General features: G+C 27.9%; 2 protein-coding genes across 2 annotated transcripts in view; one reads left to right on the forward strand and one right to left on the reverse strand.

The window, feature by feature from the left end:
• The window catches only part of LOC107450911 (coactosin-like protein), a 32,795-nt gene extending 30,176 nt beyond the window's left edge, over positions 1–2,619 (forward strand). The window contains exons 3-4 of the mRNA XM_016066857.4: positions 862–1,019; positions 2,362–2,619. Of these exons, the coding sequence (XP_015922343.2) occupies positions 862–1,019; positions 2,362–2,475 (272 nt within the window). The 3' untranslated portion in view covers positions 2,476–2,619. The remainder of the gene's footprint in view (positions 1–861; positions 1,020–2,361) is intronic.
• A 1,261-nt stretch (positions 2,620–3,880) lies between these two features.
• Positions 3,881–24,068, reverse strand: grsm (probable aminopeptidase NPEPL1 granny smith protein). The gene is made up of 12 exons (XM_087159670.1): positions 23,851–24,068; positions 21,657–21,809; positions 18,126–18,308; positions 17,018–17,275; positions 14,439–14,520; positions 13,523–13,665; positions 12,493–12,570; positions 10,458–10,558; positions 5,833–5,887; positions 5,022–5,267; positions 4,277–4,387; positions 3,881–4,199 (listed from the first exon to the last, which is right to left on the reverse strand). Exons 2-12 carry the CDS (start codon positions 21,804–21,806, stop codon positions 4,065–4,067), a joined length of 1,542 nt encoding a protein of 513 aa, XP_087015796.1. The 5' UTR covers positions 21,807–21,809; positions 23,851–24,068; the 3' UTR covers positions 3,881–4,064.
• Positions 24,069–24,079: the final 11 nt, after the last annotated feature.

Raw genomic sequence — 24,079 nt, forward strand, 5'->3', positions numbered from 1 at the left:
CGTTTTTGGACGGGTATTTTTTTTTTATAAAGAGATCTTATTTAGCCACACAGATGTGTCCCCCCATAATTATTTATTTTTAAATGTTCTGGGAAAAAAAAAAACCTCAACACATATGTATTATACCCTAGAACACAATGAATGTGGCATGTATATTTCTATTTATGATCTTTCCAAATCGTATTACAGAACAGAAGTGTTTTTCCAATCTTGATGTAATCCTTGCATCATTTACTCTTCGAATTTTAACTTACTCTTAAAGCAACGCCCTCAAATTTGCTTTAAACGAAAATTTGTATTTGTCTTAATTTTTATTCATAAAATTTTATCTTTTGTTTAATAAAACATGCTAGGCTCTTATTTACTTACTCTCCAACAGAGGCTCCCTATATACAAAAACCTGTTTGAAGTTTGACGAAGTGAAATGTTTTAAAAAGTTAAACAATTTGTTTTCATTAATATTTATCGTTTCTTTTAAGCTATATATTTCCAAAATAAGTAACTAAGAACGTTAATAACTATAACTTTTTTTTTTAAATGTGTAGCACACCAGGTAAATATTAATTACGTTTTCAGCAAGTTTTACTCTCTCACACCAGCGCAAATTCTTTGGATTTGTGTTTTTTTAGCCATTAAAACAGTACATTTTTAAATCATCTCGCCAGTGAAATACTGAAACACGATAAAGTAGTATTTAATTCCCCATTGCTTTACCAGTTTTTTAAATTTCATTTGTAAGTTTAACTACTTACGCGACATTTTCTAGAGTCCTGACACATATTTGATGTTTATCGTTTTTAAATTTAGAGCTATTGATTTAATTCTTCGAATATTTTTTAGAAATTGTCATTTTCGTTTTAGATGATGATCGTGCCTTTGCATTCGTTCGTGTTCTGGCCGGTGATGAAATGAGCAAGAGAAAGAAATTCGTCCTTCTTACATGGGTTGGTGCCAATGTCAGCACGCTCAAAAGGGCGAGAGTCTCCATTGATAAAGCTCTAGTAAAACAAGTCATACAGGTGAATTGCTACAAATAAACATTTTTTAAACTATCATACATTTCAGGCATAAGCATCGCAGGAATCCAATTTTTGCCTGCGATTATATTAAAATACAAAGTCACAATAATTCTCCAACATAATTTTTTTTTTCTATGGGCTAAATATCTGCAAAAAGATTAATTATTTTTATCTCTATCTTGTTTTATCTTTGAGTTTTAATCAATAATGGTTCATGAAAATTTTATTTCCCTGAAATATTGAGACGGACTTAGAGATATTTTTAATTATTAAGGGGGCATATAACCACTGTACAATCATAAATATAAATTATTCCTCAACTAGAAATTATGTTCATTTAAACAAGAAATTTTTTTCGCATAAAACAGATGAAATTGTAGAAAAACTTCTGAAGTTTTAAAAAACTATCTTTAAAATTCGTGGCTCTGGCCTTAAATATGCCTATTAATTAGTCCAAATGCTTTAAGTTCCTAACTCAGAAGCAAAAAACTTTTTTCTGAATAAACACATCTTTTTTCCACGGATTTGAATATAACCTACCTGGAAATACTCTCTCTATATATATAGTTAGGCATATTTATTTTGTTCATTCAATTTTGTTTGCAGATTCATTTTTGTTTTTTTCGTTCTCTCTTTGGGTACTTTGGTTAGATGAATTTTATAAAAAATTCATTTCCTATAAGTTTTATTTGCTAACTGTCAAAACTTTATTGAAATGTAAGTTTTATAAATTGTTATTTAAAAAATGATAAGATTTATAAATTGTTATTACTAAATAGTTTTAGAGTAATGAAATTTTTAAAAAAGTTGTATGTTAAATGTTTTCGTTAAAATTTTGAATATTATCAGCTAATATGTCGTTAAAAATTATGTAAATATTTGTATATCTTTCAAATTAACCATTATTGAATTACCTTAAGATGAGATTCTTTTGAATGACAAAATACATAAAAATTAAATGTAACATTAAGGGGCTCACACTTTTAACTGTAACCAAATTTTAAGATTCGAGAATCTAATCTTATCTAAAAAAGAATTTAAATTAGAGAAACAAAATTATGTCCAATTTTGTACCTTTCAGAATTTCAACTTAATTTGTGCAGATTCCATCATAAATTATTATTTTTTATTTATTTTGTCACTACACTCATATCATTGAGATCCCGGAAAGCAAAGGAGATATTAAAATAATCAAAAACCAATTTTATTTGTGTAGTTGGAATAGGAAAGCACTTGCCGTTTTGCTAGAAACAACCTTTAAGCCACATTCTCGAATAAACTGCTTTTGTCTCAATACTAATCTCTTCTCTGCTTTTAACATAAGATATTTTTTATATTACAGAATTTCGCTGTAGAATTGCAGATAGAATCTCCAGATGAGCTTTCAGACGAATATCTGAGAATGGCAGTGGACAAAGTTGGGGGAGCAAATTATGGAACTGGTACGAGAAGTTGAGGCTGGACCTTTTGTATTTTGTATCCGTTTTCAAATTTGTTTAATGAGCTGTCTGTAAGATTTATATAACTGTATAATTTTGTCATCAGAATGTTTGTAATCTATTCAGAACTTTCTGGAATAAAGCGCGTTATATACTTAAAATTGCTTTTTTATCGTTTAATTCTAGGGTAAGAAGTAAAACTTTATATATCGCTCTCAATAATATTTTTTATAAAAATTAACATCAAATATTTCAAAGATTACGCCTACACTGTATGGTTTAAGGCTAATAAAAATTTGCAAAAATTTAAATTATCAATAGATTTTAATTATTTTCAGTTTTAATTCTATTAAATCTCAAAAAGCTAATTATCACCATCACAATTAATCTGATACCTATATTAAAAAGGCAGCTTATGAGAAAATTTTAAGGGTTTTCTCTTATACATATCTACGGATATGCTATTTGTAACTATATTTATTTTCATACTTAGGATTTCTCTAATTTTGATATAACATTTACTATCAAGTGATGCTAAAACTTGATATTTAGTAAGGAATATTTCTGGCATACACCAAAGAGATTATGTGGTTCCTTGGGGTATTCATACACTTTTCCTTCGCGGTTAATATCTTCCTTACCTGTAGCGTGCATGATTCTTTATCGCCTTACGAGATCATCGCCAACAAAACCAATTATATTTTTATTTTTTGAAATGCCGGATGCTATTTAGGCAAAGTATGAAATAATCATTCTGATGAGGTTATTATGTAAATAATGTGCATGTTACTGTGAATGACCGAAATCGGTGGTTGTTGACTTTCACCGGTGAATGTTGACAATCAAATTAGTCACTTTGGTGAATGTCCGAAATATTTATTACATCCGATTTGATATTAATTTATTCGTGGGTATAATTAGATTTATTCGATATTTTAATACTTACTGACGATACATTAAAAGAAATATCAGTGTTTGGAGTATCAGGCAAATATATACCGGGCAATGGCACTTGACTTTTAAAAAAAACATCAGTGTAGGGTATACCGGGCAAATGTATACCAGGCAATGGCACTTAACCAGACCTAGTATGACTAGACCTTTGGTAAATGTCCGAAATATATATTAGGTCTAGTGCCACTTTTGCTATAGCTTAAATATTAAAAAAAAATTAAACAAAGCGTTTGAATCAATTTTAAACTGATAACTAAATTATTGCTTTAAAATTAAAAAAATTATAATAAAAACTGCGCCAGATAAGAGTAATTGAAGTAGTTGCTTTATACAGCGCATGTGTGGAAAAATTTTTTAAAAAAAAATTATCCAGGTGCATCTAAAAGTGGATGAATATCCAAAGACACCATTGTTGACACTCTTAGCATTCATGGGTTCATGATAAAAATGCAACATTGTAACAAAATATTTTGAGAAATACTTTATTATTTATAAAAATTAGTTTTCACAGTTGAAATTTCAACATAGCAAATTATATTAAGCAACAGTCTTACAACAGATGAAGCTTTGCAATAATTGAAAATTACTAAAAATTGTTCATTGGAATTGATTATCTGGAAGGCTCTAGGATATTTGATTCAATATTCATTTATCATTTTCTAGCTTGAAAAATGGATTTGTCTTCATCTCCAAATTGTGGTGCTAATGTTTGTAACATTTGGCAGTCTGATGCAGTAGCAAATAAAGTTGATAACAAAGCAACTCCATAACCTGTGGCCCTTTCACCCTATAAACAATCATTAAAATATGTACAATATGTAAAGCAGTTTTATTATGGCTATAGAAATGATGAGAAACACTTACTGAATATGAAACTTTGGACATGTCAATGTGAATCCAATTTCCATCAAAATCAAATCCAATGTGTGAACCAATAAAAAGACCTGCACATGCTGCGGCAGCATTACTTGCATCCTAAAATAAAAACAATGTAACTTTATTTAAATAAAGAGAAAGCGTGAAATTTTCAGGAAAAAATTGTTTTATTAGCTAATTTGTATTTTTTGTAAATTAATTTTTCTTTAAAAAAAAAACAGTACTTTACTTTGATTTAAAATCTTAATCATACATTATTAATATTCAGTGGTATTATAGAACTACATTGTTTCTGGAAAACAACACTTAATAGAATACTTGTATCACCACTTTTTAAAAAAAGAAACCATCATTATAAAAGGATGCTATTCACAAATGGGTGTAAAATTATAAATTTTTCATGAGACTAATTTGAAATAAATTAGATGATATAAGAATGTCCAGAAATGTCAGTCGATTAACACTAGAAAGACTATAATGCCCAAAAGAAATTTGTTTAAAATTAATTTTTGATATTATTTTCAGTTATATAACAAGTTATAATTTTTTTATTGTTAATATTTAGTAATATGTTGTACAAAAAGTCATAAAATTCTAAGAAATTGTGTCATCATCATTTTTCTAATTGAAATTAAAAAGCTGTCAAAATGACTTCCTCGAGCAATCTAGTGTTAATATAAGAGGCAAAATTTTTTTTTTTTAAAGAAAGTTAAATAAATTATAAAAGCCTTACCGCTACAGCATTTTTCATGTCAGCCATGCAGCTATGAAATTCATTAAAATGAATCTCGGGTGTGTAGGGAAGAGGATGGATTAGATCTCCAGAATTTTTTCCAGCTCTGACAGTGGCATTTTCCCATTCCTCACTATTTGTTAATAATGCGGCATGGTATTTACCTGTCGATATTCCTTGAGCGCCAGTTAAAGTTGCCATGTCTAATATAGTTGTGGCACATAAATCTTTTTTAGCATAAAATACCTACAAAATTTAAAATCCACTTAATAAATGTAAGACAGCAAAAACCAAGTACAAAATATTTACTACAACTTTAACATTAAGCATTTATGATTAAATATTGAAAGTACAAAATAATGGGATTATAAAATATATAATTTTAGGGGGAAGAAATTCTGTTTTGTAAAGGCATTTTATTTATGTTAAGATTGTTTCGCATAATTTTACATGACAAATTTACCGAAACATTTTGAAATACAAGTTTTTAGACATGGTTTAATTTCTAAAAATTAAAATATTAAGTACCAAACCCAATTAAAACATGAAGAAATGTAAAGTCTGGTTCCCTTTGAAATAACAAAAAAAAAAAAAAAAATTACCCATCAGCCAATTTATCACAGTTTCTCCCCCCCCCCTTTAATAAACAGGTAGGCTAAATTTAGATGCTAATAAAAAGACAAATAATGCCTTTTTTAAAAATGTGCCAGCAGATGAAATTTTATATCACAGTTACAGATCTAATTTTGTTCCCATATAATAATATCAGTTCAAATTGTATATGGCCCAAAGTAATTTATAAAACACTTACCCCATCTCCTAAAACAAGGCGACCTTCAGCGTCAGTATTATTTACCTCCACAGTCCTAAAAATAGAAATTTTAAGGTAACCTCACATTAACTGAATATTGCTAATTTATTAATAAATTACAATCATTCAAAATTTTGCAAATAAAATAAGAAAATGGTCTATTATGATCATTCGATTTAAAAATGGTTTGAAAACCAGAAGATGTATTCCAATGTTGATTTTAAATCAATATATAACAAAATTATTCACATGTTTATATGATACCAGTCAAGGATGAAATATGTTTGCATATTACAAAAAGAAATTAGAAAGATAGCAGACAGCTTTGTTAACTGTAAAATTGATTAACTAACAACATAATGTTTAAAGTGTAATTTACTGTGTTCTGGGAATTATGAAAAACTAGCTGTACCCTGCGTGCGTTGCAACGCTTTCAATTTGAATTTGAATTTTGTATTTAAGTGTGTAAATGACATTTGCGATTATGATTTGAAATGCAAATTTTATTTAATGGTGAAAAAAAGCAGTTAATTCTCTAGGATATCATTAGTGCATTTTCAAACAGACATGTATGGTGATGCACACGGAGCATGAAACATATTTTGGACAATGATCTGAAATAAGACTGGATCTATGGTGACATCAAGAATTTCTGCTGATATCTGATCAGTTTTAGAAGGTGGTTTTTTTTCAATAAGCCAAATTAGAATGTGTGCCTGAGGCAATCCTCGTTTTTGCCATTCAATAGAGTACACCCAACACTGTGTCTCTCTAAAAACATGACGCTTCACAATAAAATCAAGTAAAGATTATCATTTTTGTTTGAACACACGTGCTGTAATATCATGACGATCCGATGATGATTGTCCTGGTAACAAAATATCTCTAATTTCAACCCAAGCAGAATTGCACGTAAATGTAATAAATAAATCTAGGAGCCCATATGCGAGAACATATGTCATTGCATCCTGTGAGTATTCATACATGTGCCTTGGAGTTCAAGGCACATGTATGAATACTCAGACATGTATGAATACTACATTTGCAGGGAGTCCAAGTTTTTCTCCCTGCAAATGTAGTCGGCAATATAATCATTTTCCCCACATCATTAGGATTAACGTTACCATCATTAATTATTGCATCCCGTAAATGAATGCATTCTTCTGAATGTAATTTGGTTTGATTTAATTTAATATACAGTAGGCGTTCAGTTTCAATTTTCGCATACATATCGACAATGTATTGATGAACTAATTGTCGACATTTTAAAGTATGATTATCAGCGTTTTGGCAATCATTAATCTATATGCATAAAAACTTATTGCACTTGCTTTCTTATTGGTTTTCTCGCCTGTTTGCGGACTTCTTAATTTTATGTTAAAATAATATCCCTCCTCTCCTCACCAAAATAAAATAGGATATTGCAATGCATCATATGATCGATACGTTTCTGAGAACTCTTTGAACGTCACGATTTCTGCGATGAAGAACTGTATCGCGGGAGGTAAATTCTTCGCCAACTATAACAATAGCCACTTCATCCAATGTTGGCGCATTGTATTTTTCTTTGTGGTGGCCTACAGGTGTTTTTTCAGCTCTAATAACAACTTTGTAAATATCGGATGACATTTAGTCTAGGGCAATTGTGAACAGCCTAATTAACTGATTATGTTGATCGAAAAACTTTTGTAATACGGTAACAATTTTTCGTTTAGTGCCATTGTTTACCTGACAACGTTGATTGACTTGATCATTTGTGTTATCCATGAAATAAATTTGTAGAAATTTATGATCTGCGTTAGGCATTGAAAGAAGTGATCCTTGCACGATGATAAATTTGGCCTTGCACTTTGAATGTTGGGATGTAATTCTCGTTCAGGATACGTGTAGCACCGAATAAAGTCATTTAGAAACACGAATTGTACCGACGTATATGCGCCAAAAAATGTTTCGATTGGTTTGTTTGACCTGATACGAAGGTTGATAATGTCTCGGCAGGCGACGTAAAATCTTGTAGTTTCTGTATGCTTCTAGAACAGCAAATTTCAGCTGTTTCATTTTTAAATTTGAGAGCATTACAAAACATACATAATTGATATATTTCTCCGATGATGACACTTGGGGGAAGACTATAGTTTGTTGTCGGATCATAGTGAAATGCACTGAAATTCAAATCAGAGTATTGGCAGCGTCTGAATAGCGAAATGCGTTCTCGGTCTGTTTTCATTCTTGCTTCCCGTTGCTCTGATGTTTCCGACGAACGGGCTTGTGTAGTTCGTAGTTGATTTGTTGACAGTCTTCTTTCCTGTTGCTCAGACGTTTCTAAGGAACGGGCAAAAGCATTCTGTTCTCGATTAGTTTCAAGTCTTTTTCCCGTTGCTCCGATGTTTCTGAAACACGGGTAGTTCTCTTTTTGCGCGCTCGAGATGTCGACCGACTAAGAGCGATTTGCTTAGGCGGCATATTTTTGCAAATATTCTTTCTGACAACAAAAAAGAAATGTAAAAGTTGGCAGTGGTCGCAAATTTGCTAAATCGAAATATCACATACATATTTTAAATAATAAAAAGAGCAATAAAAATGAGATGAATAAGAAATATGAAAATTATAAGATTTAAAACAAAAATCAATTTTATAAATGAAAGAAATAAAATGGATGAATTCGAAAACTTTGCATAAATAAACAAACAAACTAATAGTTTTCAAATGACAACTGTCACAGCACTGAAATCTTCGAAAAGTATATTTAATTTTGCTAACCTAAAATTACGTACTAAATATAAATATTTCTGAAAACGTGCAATTTGAATGAAATTTGCTTTTGTCTTTATATTTATTAAACAGTTTTCACAGTACTGAATCCGTGATACGACCAACAATTAAGAAATCTATTCTCGTTGATTTTACTTGCTTGTGCTCACCTGACATAAAGAAAAGCGCGAATTAAAAATTAAAGTATATGCAATTTACTTTAATTTACTTTTCTAACTGAATAGAGTTATAAGATAGAAAATATCACTGTTGTTATCTTCAAGATATTTGAAAATTGAATCGTTTATAGCAAAATTTAAAACAATGGCTAGCTTTTAACCAATCAGAAAATTCCATTTCGACTTTCACTGATATCGCTGGAACGGTTTATCGCACGGGATAAAAAGTATCCTATGTCCTTCTCCTGGCTCTAAACTACCTCCCTGCCAATTTTCAGCTAAATCGGTTCAGCCGTTCTTGAGTTATAAGTGAAGTAACTAACACGACTTTCTTTTATATATATAGATTTAACAGGCAAATAGCAAAAAATATAATTAAAATATATATATATATATATATATATATATATATATATATATATATATATATATATATATATATATATATATATATATATATATATATATATATATATATATATATATATATATATATATATATATATAAATATATATAAATAGAACAATAAAATTTATTAAACTATGAGAATAAAATAAAAAAAATACTAAATTATGAGAATATTTTAATGATACTTTTAATATATTTAAAAAGATTAATGATGTTCTGAATCAAGCATTCATATTCACTAGTCTAGTTATATTGCTTACATTACAAATTTAGCTAGAAATATCAAAATTAAATGAACTTTTTCAACTAAATTGACCGTGCTATAAATTAATTTTCGATCCATTTGGATGATTATAAGATTTTACTCCTTTTAGTGAATTTCTTTGGGTGTTAAAAAAAATCAAAGCATTAAAATCAGAGCTGCTACAATCAATGTTCAGTTTTTCTCTAATATTATAATCATTTCAACAATTTAATAATTTTTAATAACGTAATTAAATTAACATAACTTATTTCAATAATTTTTTTTTAAATATTTAGCTTTTACAGAATATATTTTAAAAGATTCAGAATACTTTAAATAATTTTATAATTCAGACATAAAACAGTTATAGTGAAAAGTATCAGAATAATAGTTGTTCAAGATGTAAAATTATGTACATAAATAAATAATTTTTCATTGTGGGATAATGTAACTGAGGCTTCCTAAAATTGATCATTAACTACATAATTATTTATAAATTAATGAATAGAAAGAAGTTCTAGAAATGCTAAAGTAGATAAAACAGTATTTGCATAAAATTATTGTAAAAAGAACTCAAAATATTTTTTTACAAGATAGTTTAACTTTAATAAAAGGAAACAGTTATGTAAAAGTTTCAAAATAATTAACTAATAATTTGATTTACCTACTAATGGCATTACTTGATTAAAAGCTTCATTTGCTTAAAAAATATACAAATTGGAAATATTTTTGAAGTGAATGAAATCTTTAATTATGTAATATCTTACCGCTTTAGTTTCTTGAAATTATTTATTCAACTAATGGCATATTTCGAATCTAAAGTGTATAGTTCGATATGAACTCAAAAATTCCCAGTCATTTTAAAATAAATGCAGATTTTGAATTGGAAGGGTGGCAGGTAATTGTAAATAATATACTATTTTATATAACTGCTAATCAGCTATCTACAAAACAGATTAGAAAATTAATTATAATCATTTTGTGACTCTTGAGTTTATTAAGGAATCCTATTCCTTAAAGGTAATTTGGGATTTAAACTTACTTTCCAGAATACATGGTAATTATATCATCAGGTCTAGTGGATTTGGGACCCACAGCATTTTCTGCAAGACAAAAAATGGCATGAAGATTTTCTTTGAAGCCCTTGAATGAAAGAAAAATACTTGTAGATTATTTTTGAAGTAAAATGTAAAAACACACACACAAATTTACACAAGAGTCTTACAAAATAATATTTTATTAAAATATTATGTGTAGTAAAAATTTGAATTATTTAAAGTAACTACAAATGATCAGATTTGTTAGAAAATTACGGATTCATTAGACAATGGATCAAGTATAGCGAAACTTATTTTTTATCAGATACACCTGTATTAAGATTTAAGTATTAAAACATTTAGGCTGCTATGACGTAATATAATTATCACACATTCTGGATTATTAAACACAGATCACAAGGTTAGATAAGTTCTATAGAGTTGACAGCAAAGTCTTAATAATTTTTTTTTAAAAACTTATTTTTTCATAAACTGTTATTTATATAATATATTACATTTGATAACTGATTTAATGACCTTAGCTAGCTGCCCAAACGAAGAAGGGCACGCACACATGGCACAGCTATAAGCTCTCGAAGAAAGGTCTACAGGCATGGCCAGAGGAAGAAACAGAATCAAGTTCATTTGTCTAATGAAACTGAGCTGTTATCAGTCCATATTGATGCAGGGGGGGGGGGGATTTTCGGGCCAAATATTTAGCACTTGTGTTTAATCAAAGGAGGGCATTGAAACAAGAGATCGCTATTGTGAACGTATCACAAATAACTCATAACAAATAAATACTGGACTAATTTAGATAAAACCATGTGCTACTTTCAATTAGGTAACTGACAAAATTATAGACATGAATGCTAATATGCGCAAGTAACATTTAAAATTAAATGTAATAAAGATGAAGATATTAAAGAAAAAATAGCATGCTTAGAACAGTTATTTTCACTAAATAGCATAAGTGTAGAGAACTACCATGTCTAAATAGGAACAAAAAAAAGGAGGCTAATACAGAATACCAATATGGAACTGAAAAAACAGTGAGATAGTGAAAGTGAATGAACAAGGGTAGCTTTTAAGCAGTGTGTGTGCGTATGATTTGTACCCAGCTAATTAGAACAATAATAATGCTGCGGATTCAGATCAATGCTGACAAGGGCAGCAAGAACAATATGAACACATAAACGGGTGAGCTTGTGTAAGAAGATAAATATACAAAGCCCAGCTGGCATGCTTAAATATAAAAATAGATGTATGTTCCAATACTTCTATGAAATTATTAGTGTTGAAAATACTACGGAGGATATTGTTTTAAGAAGATAAGTATTAGAAGTTTCATTATGGAGCATACATTTCATTACACAGCATAAGTGTCCAGATGCAATGAGATAAATTAATAAAAAATTAAGGTCATACTTTTTCTTTTACAGTTTAAACAATAACAATCAATAAACAAGATTAGCACGAACTATCTACTATGGATTGTTGCATGACAGTAATATATATATATATATATAAACATAACTTAAAAAGAATGGGGTAGTTAAAAAAAAGGGAAAGTAAATCAAGCTATAAAATAATTGTATAGCTCTGTTGAATAATACCAAATATTAAGAGGATTGCTATACCAAAGGAGAAACCCTTCATAGCAAATTCTCTTTCACTTACATAAATAATTTAAAATTTTAAATACATATATTAAAAAAAATGAGCTTAGTCCTAGAGTAAATCATGAAGTTTCAAATTGTGACGAACTTTTTCTTTCTTCAAAATATGAAAATGTGGACAAGTAATCCTGCATTAATTTGTTTGCATTTTGATTTTTTTTTTTAAAAAAACATTTTTTTTCAGCACTTGAAACTTCATGGTTTAATCTAAGTTAACCTGAACACACTTTTTCTAAACTTTTGGGGTTAAACAAAATTTGCCATGAAAAGTTTCTCCTGTGGTATTACATCCTCTTCTTGGAGAGAAACAGACAATCCAACTAAAAAGATAAAACAAAGTTACTAATCAAATAAACTGTACCATTGAAACTGTGACATAAAAAGCTCCTAGAATGGCAGCTGCTCCACCACAATCCCTCTTCATTCCAGTCATTGAAGACTAAAACAAATTTGAAACATTTCTATTGAAATACATATCTATAATATATATATATATATATATATATACATGTAGTATATTATATATAAATTACTATGGTTAAATAATACTCAGTAACTCAGTAAGAAATTACATATTACATAGGTTAGAATTATATTACTACTACTACTAATGGAAATACTTAAATTATTTTTGGAAATGATTGAACAGAATCTTTGCTATATCTTTTTGATCAAAAAAAAAAAAAATAAAAAAAAGGAAAGGTAAAAAAATAAATAAAAAAAAGGCACTTGTAAACAATGAAGGTACAATTTTAGTTTTGTTTTAGATCATCATTTAATAATTTTTTTTTGGTGCTACATCTCAAGTGGGTACCTTACCAAAGCATAAAACACTAGATCTAATTGAAGGTACCATCTCATAGTTTAAAAACAATTTTATATTCAATTTATTGAATATATATTGTTCTTGAACTGTGAGATGGTACTCTAACCCATGATCAAGGCACATTTAATGTCATCACTGTAAGCCAAAAGCATTATATATCAAAATGAGCCTCACTGAGTTTTGAATCTGGGCACTCTAACATTCTTCTTGTTTAACTTTAAAATTTGGTTACAAAGTAAAACCTGAATTTGTCTATTTAAATACTACAGCAAATAAATCAATCAATTATATTTACTTAAAAAGTAGTTAAATCTTCCTGACATCTTATTAAGTTTTCTAATATGATTTTTATCCATGTACAAAACCTTAATATATCAGATTATTAATCAAATTTAGTAATCAGGGGTAAAAATTACTAATGACAGTTTAATAAAAAAAAAAAGCCTCACTTTAAATTAACAAATGAGTCCCATACAAAAATTCAGGTATGTTTGTTAATTATGTAACTGAAAATAATAAAAAGCAAACAAAACACTGAAATGAAAAAAATAAAAAAAGTTTTTACCCTAGACTTTATGCAGAGACCACCTGTATCATAAACAATGCCTTTTCCAACCCAAGCAATGGTTTCTTTTGCATTTGGAGGAGTATGACTAAGAACTGCTAGTGCGGGTGGGTGCTCTGCAGCTCTTCCAACAGAATAAATACCTAAACAATTAAAACAAGCTAATTTAAAAAGTTCTTTTTAATTGGAAAGAGATACAATGATTAGTTATAACCAATTCGCATTATTTGCACATTAGTAAGTTATGCTGAAACTAACTGTCCTATAAGAGTATAGAGTTGTTTTGAAACATTTCTCCCATTTGTAATTTTTTTCTCTCCAGACCTTCTAAGTGGCTACAGCTGATTACGGTTACTGTTTAAATTTACCCAAATAATTAAATTTATTCTTTTTATTGTATCATATTTTTAATCTTATTAGTTATTTAAAAGTTCACAAAAAGTTCAAAACCTTAACTACAGCTCAGTTTTCTAGACAAAACTCATAGCTATTGAGGCTGCTTTGAATTATCATGTCAATAAGGTTGTCAATACTAACATCTGAGCGACATACAAAAATTCTATTCATCAACTGGGGACAACATGCTGACAGACAAACCTCAGAGAAATGCCCTTGTACGCAAGTGACTAACTCAGTGCTGCTTTGATAAGATCAAGCAGTAGAAGCGAATAAGCTGCTTTTTCTTAACCCTACAGACCTTGCATCTTTGACAGAAATGCAATTTAACTCAAGCCACTTGCTCGTAGATTAAATGCATTGGTTGCCAGAAGAGCCCTGAAGTTATTCTTCTTTGTTTGAAAACTAATAAATTCATAAACTTGATTTAGATGTTGCTGTATATGAAGTAGTTAAAGAACAACAGAAACTAAAGCATTATAAAGTAAATCAATAATCATCATAGAATTTTAAAATTTACCTCCAAGACCTCTCTTATCTAGTTCTTCTCCTTGAATAACTTCTAATTTGGCACTTAATTTATCAGCAACTAATTTTATTTCCTAAAAGGAGAAAGGCTTTAGATTACAGCTGATTATTTCTTTTGAAAATAGCTAAAACTCTTGTAATTATCACTAAAAAAAATTCTATTCAAATTTTTTTTAGTTCATTCCACTCAACACCTTTCTCAAATTACTTTAAAATTGATAAAAACTCATTGCAAAATAAATCAACATCAATTATTAAAAAATTTATATATAATTATAAATTTTAATTTAAAATAATTGAAAGGTATTTTTGATTTTAAAAAATTTCATTTCAAAATATATTTTGATAGGAAGTGTATGTGGATAAAAAAATGTCCTGTCCTCTCCATAGTTGTCCTCATACATATATAATAAATACAATGCAAAACTTATTTATTATAAGATTTGAACTTAGCTAAAAGTTCCGTCATTTAGAAATCTTAAAACAATTGTTCATTTATGCGTGTGACAAATATAAAGAAAATTTTCTTTTTGAATCTAAAAGCGGAATCTATGAGTTCATAGCTTATTATAATTTTCATACATTCCATTTGTTTAGTAAGCCTATCTTTTAGAATCAATCCTCTCTTTATATGAACATGAATAGAATGAATAGAACATGAATAGAATTCACTCAGATAATAATAATAAATATTGTTATTAAAGTAAGTGGTCAAACAAGCAGTAACTGGGCTTTAAATATCCAAATACATAAGAGAATATTTGATGCAAAACCAAATGTTTCTTGAATTGAATCAAGATTCTTTTTTTTCAAGATGTGTATCAAAAGTTTTCAACAAAAAATAAGAACTTTCTTTGCACAAAAAATTACAATTAGTTTAACTTAAATTTAAAAAAAAGTTATTGGGTGCATTTTTTAAAATTTGAACAAAAATTATTTATAAATTTATATTCAACAAAATTATTTACAAGATTAATATTATTCGTCCTGCTAAATTGATAAAGACATGTAGAAAATTAGGCAAACTAAGAAAGCCTTTATAAATTCATATAACAAATGTAAATTAGTGAATGGTCCCTATAATTAAATTTCTATTAAAATTTGTAATTTGGTTCAGTATTCTTGTAATGTAATGATGACAATTTTTTCAATAAATTTGAAACAAGAATACAATTATTATTAATGCTAAACATTTTAATCAAAAGTAAATTATTATATGATATATTCATCACATTTAACACATCTGATAATGCATTTTTTATTTCAATTACTTTTAAATCTCATGATAAAAGATATATTATTTTTAAATGACAAATCTGAATCATGCATAAGATTGCAATCAGCAAAATTCGAGAGATTTTCGGTTCAAAGGGTGGAAGATGAAGCCTGAAATAGAGAATCTCTTACAAAATACAGCAGACTTGTAGGTGTGAGTGCAAGAAACCTGCAAGAGGTCCCTAGAATCATTCATCCAGGATGTAAAATGATAGTTTTCTTTTAAAGCAGGCAACTAAATATGAAAATAGACTGTGGTTGAACTGTTAAAACAATTAACAGAACATTGAGAAAACCACATTTTTTAAAAATAATTCAAGAACAATCAAAAAGGCAAAAAAGAAAAAAAAAAATCTAATAAAAATACATAACAAAAAAATAATAAAATAAAATAAAATCCCATTCACACCTTTGAAAATCAAAAATAAGTACCTTTAAGCACTTTTTAAAAATGCTATGCTACATATTTTTGCTTTATATATAATAGCTACATAATCAAGACAAGGAATACTACTCTATAAAAATAAATAAGAATATAAAATTTTTTTCTAATTATTTTAAACAAATATACAGTACGCTTACAGGTAAACACTAGTTTTTCAAAAAAAAAATTTTTGAACTACTCCTCAGTTTAACATTTAATATCAAATTAGTAATTGAAATCACTGAATTGTTAATTGGACTAAAATCATTTTAAATAAAAGTAACAAAAAAATTGATAGAAATTTTTTAAATAAATCTCACTATTTCATTCCTTTCTACATCTTCTAAAAATTGTAGATAATTGAATTGCCATTAAATTTACTCTTAAGTACAATTTCCAAAACTTTAAAATAGTTAAATATGTTTTACTATTAAATCAAACAATCAAGAAAATTTTTTAGCTTAATATTTGCAGAGAGTTAAAAAAAAATGTAAATGGAAAATATAAATTTTCTTAATTCAAAACTTACAATTATGCAACATTAAAAATATTTAAAAAAAAAATTTATTGGACAGAAACTATTCTCAAATTATATTATTTGAAATTTTCTCAATTATGTAAGTCAAAATAATATAACTATGCCAATATGATTTCCAATTCGAAAAAGAAAAAAAAAACATTCTTTAATTGTGTTTATTTAATTCAGAAATTTTTCAATTTTGAGTCAAAATAATGTCATTATGCCAATATTATTTTCTGGTTAGACAGAAACCATTCTTACATTTTGTTTATTTTTTTCGGAACTTTCTCAACTATGTAAATAAAAAAAATAAGAAAATACGACAATACCAATATTTCTTATTAAAATCTACCTGAAGAAAGGTGTCAGTATTCATGTCATTGCAGGGAGTATCTACTATCTTTGAAGCTATTCTAATGCCATCTGCAGCTGCTGTCAAACATTTTAAATCTTCATCAGTCAATGGAGAGACTTTTGAACCATCAGGTGACAAGATGATGAATTCAACAGTCACAGTATGAGGAGAGCCACCATTTTTCTTGGTGAACAGTGGAAATGCTCGAGCTATGGCACAAGCAGATGGAAATGCATTTGAGTATTCACATACCATCTAAGAAAAAAATTTTCAAGTTAAACAAGATATTTGTTAAGCAGAAATATCACAATCTCTCCATAAACTAATACCCCCAGGATTAGAATTTTAATTTAATATGGAGGACTTCACTAGTTTAAATTTTATAACGTATAAAATTAAAAACTAAGTGTACAAAATTTTAAAAAAATTTTGTGAGCTTAGCTTTTTTTTTTTTTAAAAAATTTACAAAATTTTTATTTAAGATTAGGCTTACAAATTAAAAAATAAAGCAATACACAATGAAAATTTTTTAATGCAACATTGCTAAACAACTTATACTAAATTTGTCATTAAGCGAATTCTTTTCATTTTGATTCAGTCACACATTGATTAAAACATTGACTTGCCACACGAGTTTACAATGATATCTCCTTCAGGCCATGAGTACTGCTGTACGAAGCATATCCTGCTAAGTACTCCCACCAAGATACTTTAATAATGCGAGACTCTGGTGGTCGCAAGAATAATAGTTGTTTCCCTGATATCACGTCTGCTTATTTGTGTCCATTGCTCCGTATCTGTTTCTCATCTTGCCACTTTTCGTGATCAGTTTGAATCTTTGCTGAGTAAAGAGGAGTATAACTTAAAATCTTTACCTTAATTCATTGAAATTTCGAAAAGAAAAATGGAAAACTTATTTCTTAGTGAGTCAAATAACAGTGAACAAGAAAGCTTTTAGGAGGCTCAAGATAATTTTCTTAATAAATCATTTTTGTACTACTTTCATAACGACCGACATTCTTTGAAATATTAGAAAGTCAGAAGAATATCATGCTTGATTAATAAATTATAGGATACCAATATAAATAACAAAATCTATTCTTACCACTATATAGCCATCAGATTGAAAACTGTAACTTTTAACTAATTTAGTTAAATAATGCACTTGTGAAGGAGTATTATGACGAGAACAGCTAGATGGCAGGCGAGCTAGAACAGCATCTCTCATGTAAAGAGGAACTGAATCAGATGAAGAAGTCTGTATATATTCAACAGCAGATTCAAATACCTAAAAAGTTAAGTCTTGATTTTATATAAGGAAAAAAAAAAGACAGATTTTCATATAATTTAAATTAAGACGAATATGCTAGCTGTATAATTCATAATAGATACTCTTAAGGGCTGTATTGAGAGATTAAATATGAAAGCATAATTGGTATAAGTCTTGTCGATAGAAACACAATGCATTCCAAGCAAGTTCCCCAATATGCACTTAGATGCATATTTAACGCATTGGAAAAAGAGTTGCACTCCACAAACATTTTACCAGGTATGAACGCACTCATCATAAATATTTTTTAGTTAAAACTGTTAGTTTTGTACTTTTCAGGCTGATTTTTTTCTCCAAATAAGAGTTATATAAATAAGAAAAAATGCTGTAAACCCTATAATATGATAATGTTCAAATAAAGAAGTTACAAATTTCTTTTTATCAGCTTTCACTATAAGATTAATAATTCGTTGAGACAGATTTAGTGGATAAATATATCTATTTGAAAATATTAAGCACAGTGGTGCCCACGTATTAAAATGTATTTTATTTTTTTAATTTTGCAATCACCACTTTATGAATTTTTTAAAGATCATATGAACCCTAATAAACACAATGTCCACTGCTTATTAAAATCCTTCCCTTATCTATCCCTTCTGAAAATATTTAATTTAATTAGGCGTTCGACTTTATAAACACAAATACATAAAAAACTAGATTTATTACTACATTTATATTTTACTTTTATTGAAGGTACATTGAAATCAAACATGTTTTTTTCTTATTTTAATTTACAGATATTTGACAAAATTGTCTGAAAAAATTTAAAATTAAACATGGTTTTAAAGTTAATAGAAGTTTTTGTAATTTTAAATAATTCCCTTTCTTTGGTATTAAACTCATTTTAAAATATCAAGTGCTTTTTAGCATTAACTCATTTTAAAATATAAATCCATCTTATTGAATGAGTAATGATCAATTGACAATGAATGATAATAATTTTCAAGTTTTCATTAGGATTCTTTTACACTCCCTGATCCATATTTTTTTTAAGTGTAAATCACACTTTTAATTTTTTTCTTGAATTGCTTTATATGCTTTGAAAAGGCAGAGATTTAAATTATTTAATAAAAGGATGGTTTTAACATGTTTTGATAGCAATGATTCTGTTCTTGCAGTTTTGAATTTAAAAAGCAGCTGATTTTATAATCCAATATTTTATGTAGTGGCAGTCACTCATTATCTCTGAATGTAGGGAAGGTGACATTGACACCCCTGAAAATTTTCCTGAATTAATAAAATTAATTATTTTTGCTCCAATACTGCCAATAACTACAGCTGTTTGTAAAAAAGCATTTTTGAAACTCAAAATTGAATAAAATCTATGAAGTTAGTTTATTAAAATGAACTTTCTAGATTATCTTGTGAATAAATCCTTTTTAACGTGACCAATGAAAGTGTGAATTGAGACATGAAATTTGAACAAGATGTATGCAAAATTGTGGGACTTTGGTTTAACTTTAACTAGTCTATAGTGAAGTATTTTAGTTAAATATTCAATCAATAATTTTAGAATCTTTATTTTGCATAGTTAATATATTAGTTGAAATATAACATGGTATAAAATAGTGGCAATATACAAAGGTAATCTTTATTTTGAAGTTGTCTTCTCGATTTTAAATTTCACCATTAAAAAATCATAAAGAATTGAAATTACTCTCTAAATTTTTTTGGGGTGTTACCCCCAAAAAAATTCCAAGTACTATTATAAATTAAAATTCTAGTATGACATTTTAAGATAAGCAAATCTAACCACTCTTCATCTAGAGAAAGAAACACATTAAAACATATATGGCACAACATTATATTTAGAAAAACCATAAAAAAAATTAAATAAATATCACATCCAAAAGACCAATACTAATACCAAATAGCAGCAAAAAATAATTTATAACCAAAACAAAAATTTACAATAGTAAATTAAGTAATAAAATTAGATCCACAAACAAAATTTACTATGGTACAAAAAAAAAAAAAAATTATTTTTTTTTACTTTGTTCAATGAACATAAAACCACAGATTATTACGCATAACTATTTGCAAAATGTCAATACAAAGTACTATATATACTAGTTGTTTAAAAGTATTTTTATCAACTTCTGCACTTTCCTGCAATTTTGGCAACTATATATTATATATTACCTTTCATTGTTATTTGCGTACAGCATGACTTAAGTCTTGAAAATTAAATAAGATTTAGGTGACAAAAAAAAAATTCAATTCACCAATTTCATTCTTTCTGGCAGCAAAAGTTTGTACCTTAAACCAGTTTAATAATTTCAGAAAAAAATATGCTTTTTCTTAAACAGAATTTAAAAAATTAGCTTTAGTTTAAAAGAAATTAATAAAAAAAGTACAATAATAAAAAGAAAGCACACTTTTTAATGTACTAACACTTGAGAAGCTGAAATGCTACACCATTATAATTTTGATCAATGAACAACAAAATTATAACCAATTAATGATTAAGGAGATATTCCCACTTTGATATCTACTTATACAAACTGTTATCGTCAAAATGACACTCTATGGTACAGTTTTACTTACATGAGCTTGACTAAATAGGCTACAAAATATACCTCTTGAGTTTGTCCCTGTAGGAGATTTAATTTTTCCTTTTTTCGCACTGTTTCTTACATACACCTGTTTAACTATAGCTTTAACAAAAATCTGGCAATCAACATTTTAGCACAAATAAAGATACATAATAAATCTTCCCATGATAGAGATCTATGCCAGCAAGGTATGCTTAAAAAAAGAAGCTCAAATGCTTAAGATATAGTAATATTTATTATCAAATGCTTCATTGTTGAAAAAAGACAATGTCAAGAAAATACATTGTTCTATAGCAATGATTTATTCTAAAAACTATACACTTATACTTATAATAAATTATTTTCTTGCTTCCATACACAGACAGGCATTTCAAAATCATGCAACTGATATTAAATTTTTAAAAATCATTTCTTATCATCAATATTCAACTTTGACCCCTACTATAACATCTAACTAATAAATCAGTTACATAACAAAGTGAATTGTATATAGAGTTTAATGATAGGAGAGAAAAATCACACAACATATACTCAAGATAATAAGTAAAAAGAGGTATTTATTCAGAAAACAAGGAGAAAAGGGCACAAGAACTCTTGATGCCTCAGGATACATAACTAAATGTTAAGTAATCTATAAGCAATTGCTTCAGTTAAACATAACACCTAAAATTTACTATTCTTTGAATGAACTTGATCATTCAAATGAAGCAAGATATTAAAAGTTTAAAACCTAGATGTAGGACAATTTTACCTCTTTTGACACAACTGGCTGCAACTTGTTTTTAATAGTATCATAGGAGAGAGAAGACAGAAGAGTCTTTGTCCCAACAATAAGAATAGGTTTATCACAGGGATCACATGCAGCTAATTCATTGCTAATTTTTAATGTTACTTTAGCCATTTTCTATAAAAGAAAACAAATTTCTGTTAGTTAAAATGTCATAAAAATTTCAATAACTGATACAAAGGTATCTGGAATAAGCTCATTTTATTCTCATAAAAATCCGATCAACATTATTTTCATGAGCTCATAATACGAACTGCGCAAACTATTAATATGGTCTGTCGAGCCGGAGCATGGCTCGTGAAGATAGTGTTGCTCATTAAATAATGATCAAAGCTTCCATTGGATTACTAACGCATTCATTCATTGGGATAAATATTTAGAATGTATTACTAATGCATTCATTCATCAAGATAAATACTTAGAATATATTACCAGATGAATGAATGCATTAGAAATCCAATAGATGCTTTGATCATTATTTGATGAGCAGCACTTCACAACCTATGCTCTGGCTCGATGGACCATATTAATATTTTGTCTTTAATTTGCGTGGTTCGTATTACAAGCTCATGAAAATAATGTTGAATGGATTTTTAGATAAATGACAACTAAAAGAATGAATTGCAGATTAATATATAATGTGTTTATTATAAACAGCGCATTGATCTATCTCTGTAAACACACCAACTAAGATGTAATTTTTTTTGTTCTAATAAATGTATGTGGAGCTACTAGTACAACATATATACGGGCTTCAACAATAACTATTTATTAAATGATAGACACATATCATACATAGTTTATTCATTTATTAAATAGAAAACAAATTACCATCCACCAGCTCATCACTAATAAGCTTAGATTATGGTTTAAATTTAAAATAATGAGTATAGCTGCAGTTCTGTCACGGCACGGACTTCCATGAAATTGTACTCTTTTTTTTTCTTCTAAAATCGGTGAATTTCTCAATATGTTTCAATTCTTAAAAAATTGCTTAAAATTTGAATTTTTGTTTTCACTTTTTTAATTTATTATTTTTATTTAACACAATTTTTTAATTTCCGGAATCCTCAAATTAAACATGTAAAATTGATTAGACATTTAAGAGAGTGAATTAATAGCAAAAGAGTCAGAATCAATAGAAAAATGACAGAAGAAAATCGTTCAGAGATAATTCCAATCTTGTCAAATAAGGTGGTCTTTCTACACTTAGGGAGGGTGATTGACTGATTGTCTGTAGGAATATAAAAGAAATAGGAATCACAAGAGAAAAAAAATGTTACTTATCAAATGTTTGACAGAAAAATTGTCATCTAGGCTATTGCACACAGCAAATGAAATTTCTACTGCCTTTGTATGTATCCAGAAAAATTTTCCTGGGTGGCTTTTAGTGATTTCTTTTAGAGGGGCTTTAACCTTTTTTCAAAGCATAACGCAATTCAAAAATTGGCCAAAGTGGCAATTGGATGTTTGTCGGTGCCTAGAAACAGCGTAGATGTGGAAAGATCGTTTTCAAAGTATATAAATGTATAAAGATGCAACATAAATGAAAATAATCTGATAATGTACAGTACTTTATACAAAATTTTGTTCATTTATTTAAAAATATTAATATTGCCTTAAATTAAAAGAAATACTTTTGTGGTGTATTTTTTAAGCTTTGTTTTACTATAGGCACAATCTCTGTCTTTTACATCATAGCACATTTTTCTGTATTTATAATTAGCATAATTTTCAAAATATCCAGCGAATTTCGTGTCTTTTTTCCCGCGACAAACTTGCAATCCTAATAATGAGATACTAAATATCAAGTATTTATAGGAAATGCGGATATCTAATTTTAAAATAGGTAGTCTTATATTTACTACAGAAAATAATACAGAATTAAAGGTAACTAAATCCTTCCAAATAATAATATCCAGATCAAGTTTAGTTTGTTTACAATACATCTCTTAGAAAATATTGTTATTTATAATAATCATAGTTATTACAAGCAGAACAACAGCTAATAAATAAGTTGAAATTTTTTAGAAAAATTTAAACAAAGGCTGTAACTAAGAGGAAAAGATTTTAACAGATTATGATGGGGAATTAACTTATCAAGTCTTATTAGTTAAATGTTTACTGAGAAACAAATAAAACTTTTAACAAATGCTACCTCTGTGTAAGAATGTTGACTGATCCTATGAAAAAAATTAAAATTTACGAAGAAATCATTGCTTATCTTAGGGGCTGATTTGTAAAATTTTTGCTTCAAACAAAATTATCTTTATCAAAATTGATGACAAATTGACAAACGCTGGGTCCAGACGAACGGAACGGATCAGTTTAGTTCAAAGCAAAAATTTGTGCGATTAACAAAAGTGCGACGAGTATAATATGAAGTT

This window comes from Parasteatoda tepidariorum, chromosome 3 (genome assembly GCF_982258835.1).
Source record: "Parasteatoda tepidariorum strain Cologne lab strain chromosome 3, Ptep-v5.0, whole genome shotgun sequence".
In the NCBI taxonomy this organism is placed as follows: domain Eukaryota; kingdom Metazoa; phylum Arthropoda; class Arachnida; order Araneae; family Theridiidae; genus Parasteatoda; species Parasteatoda tepidariorum.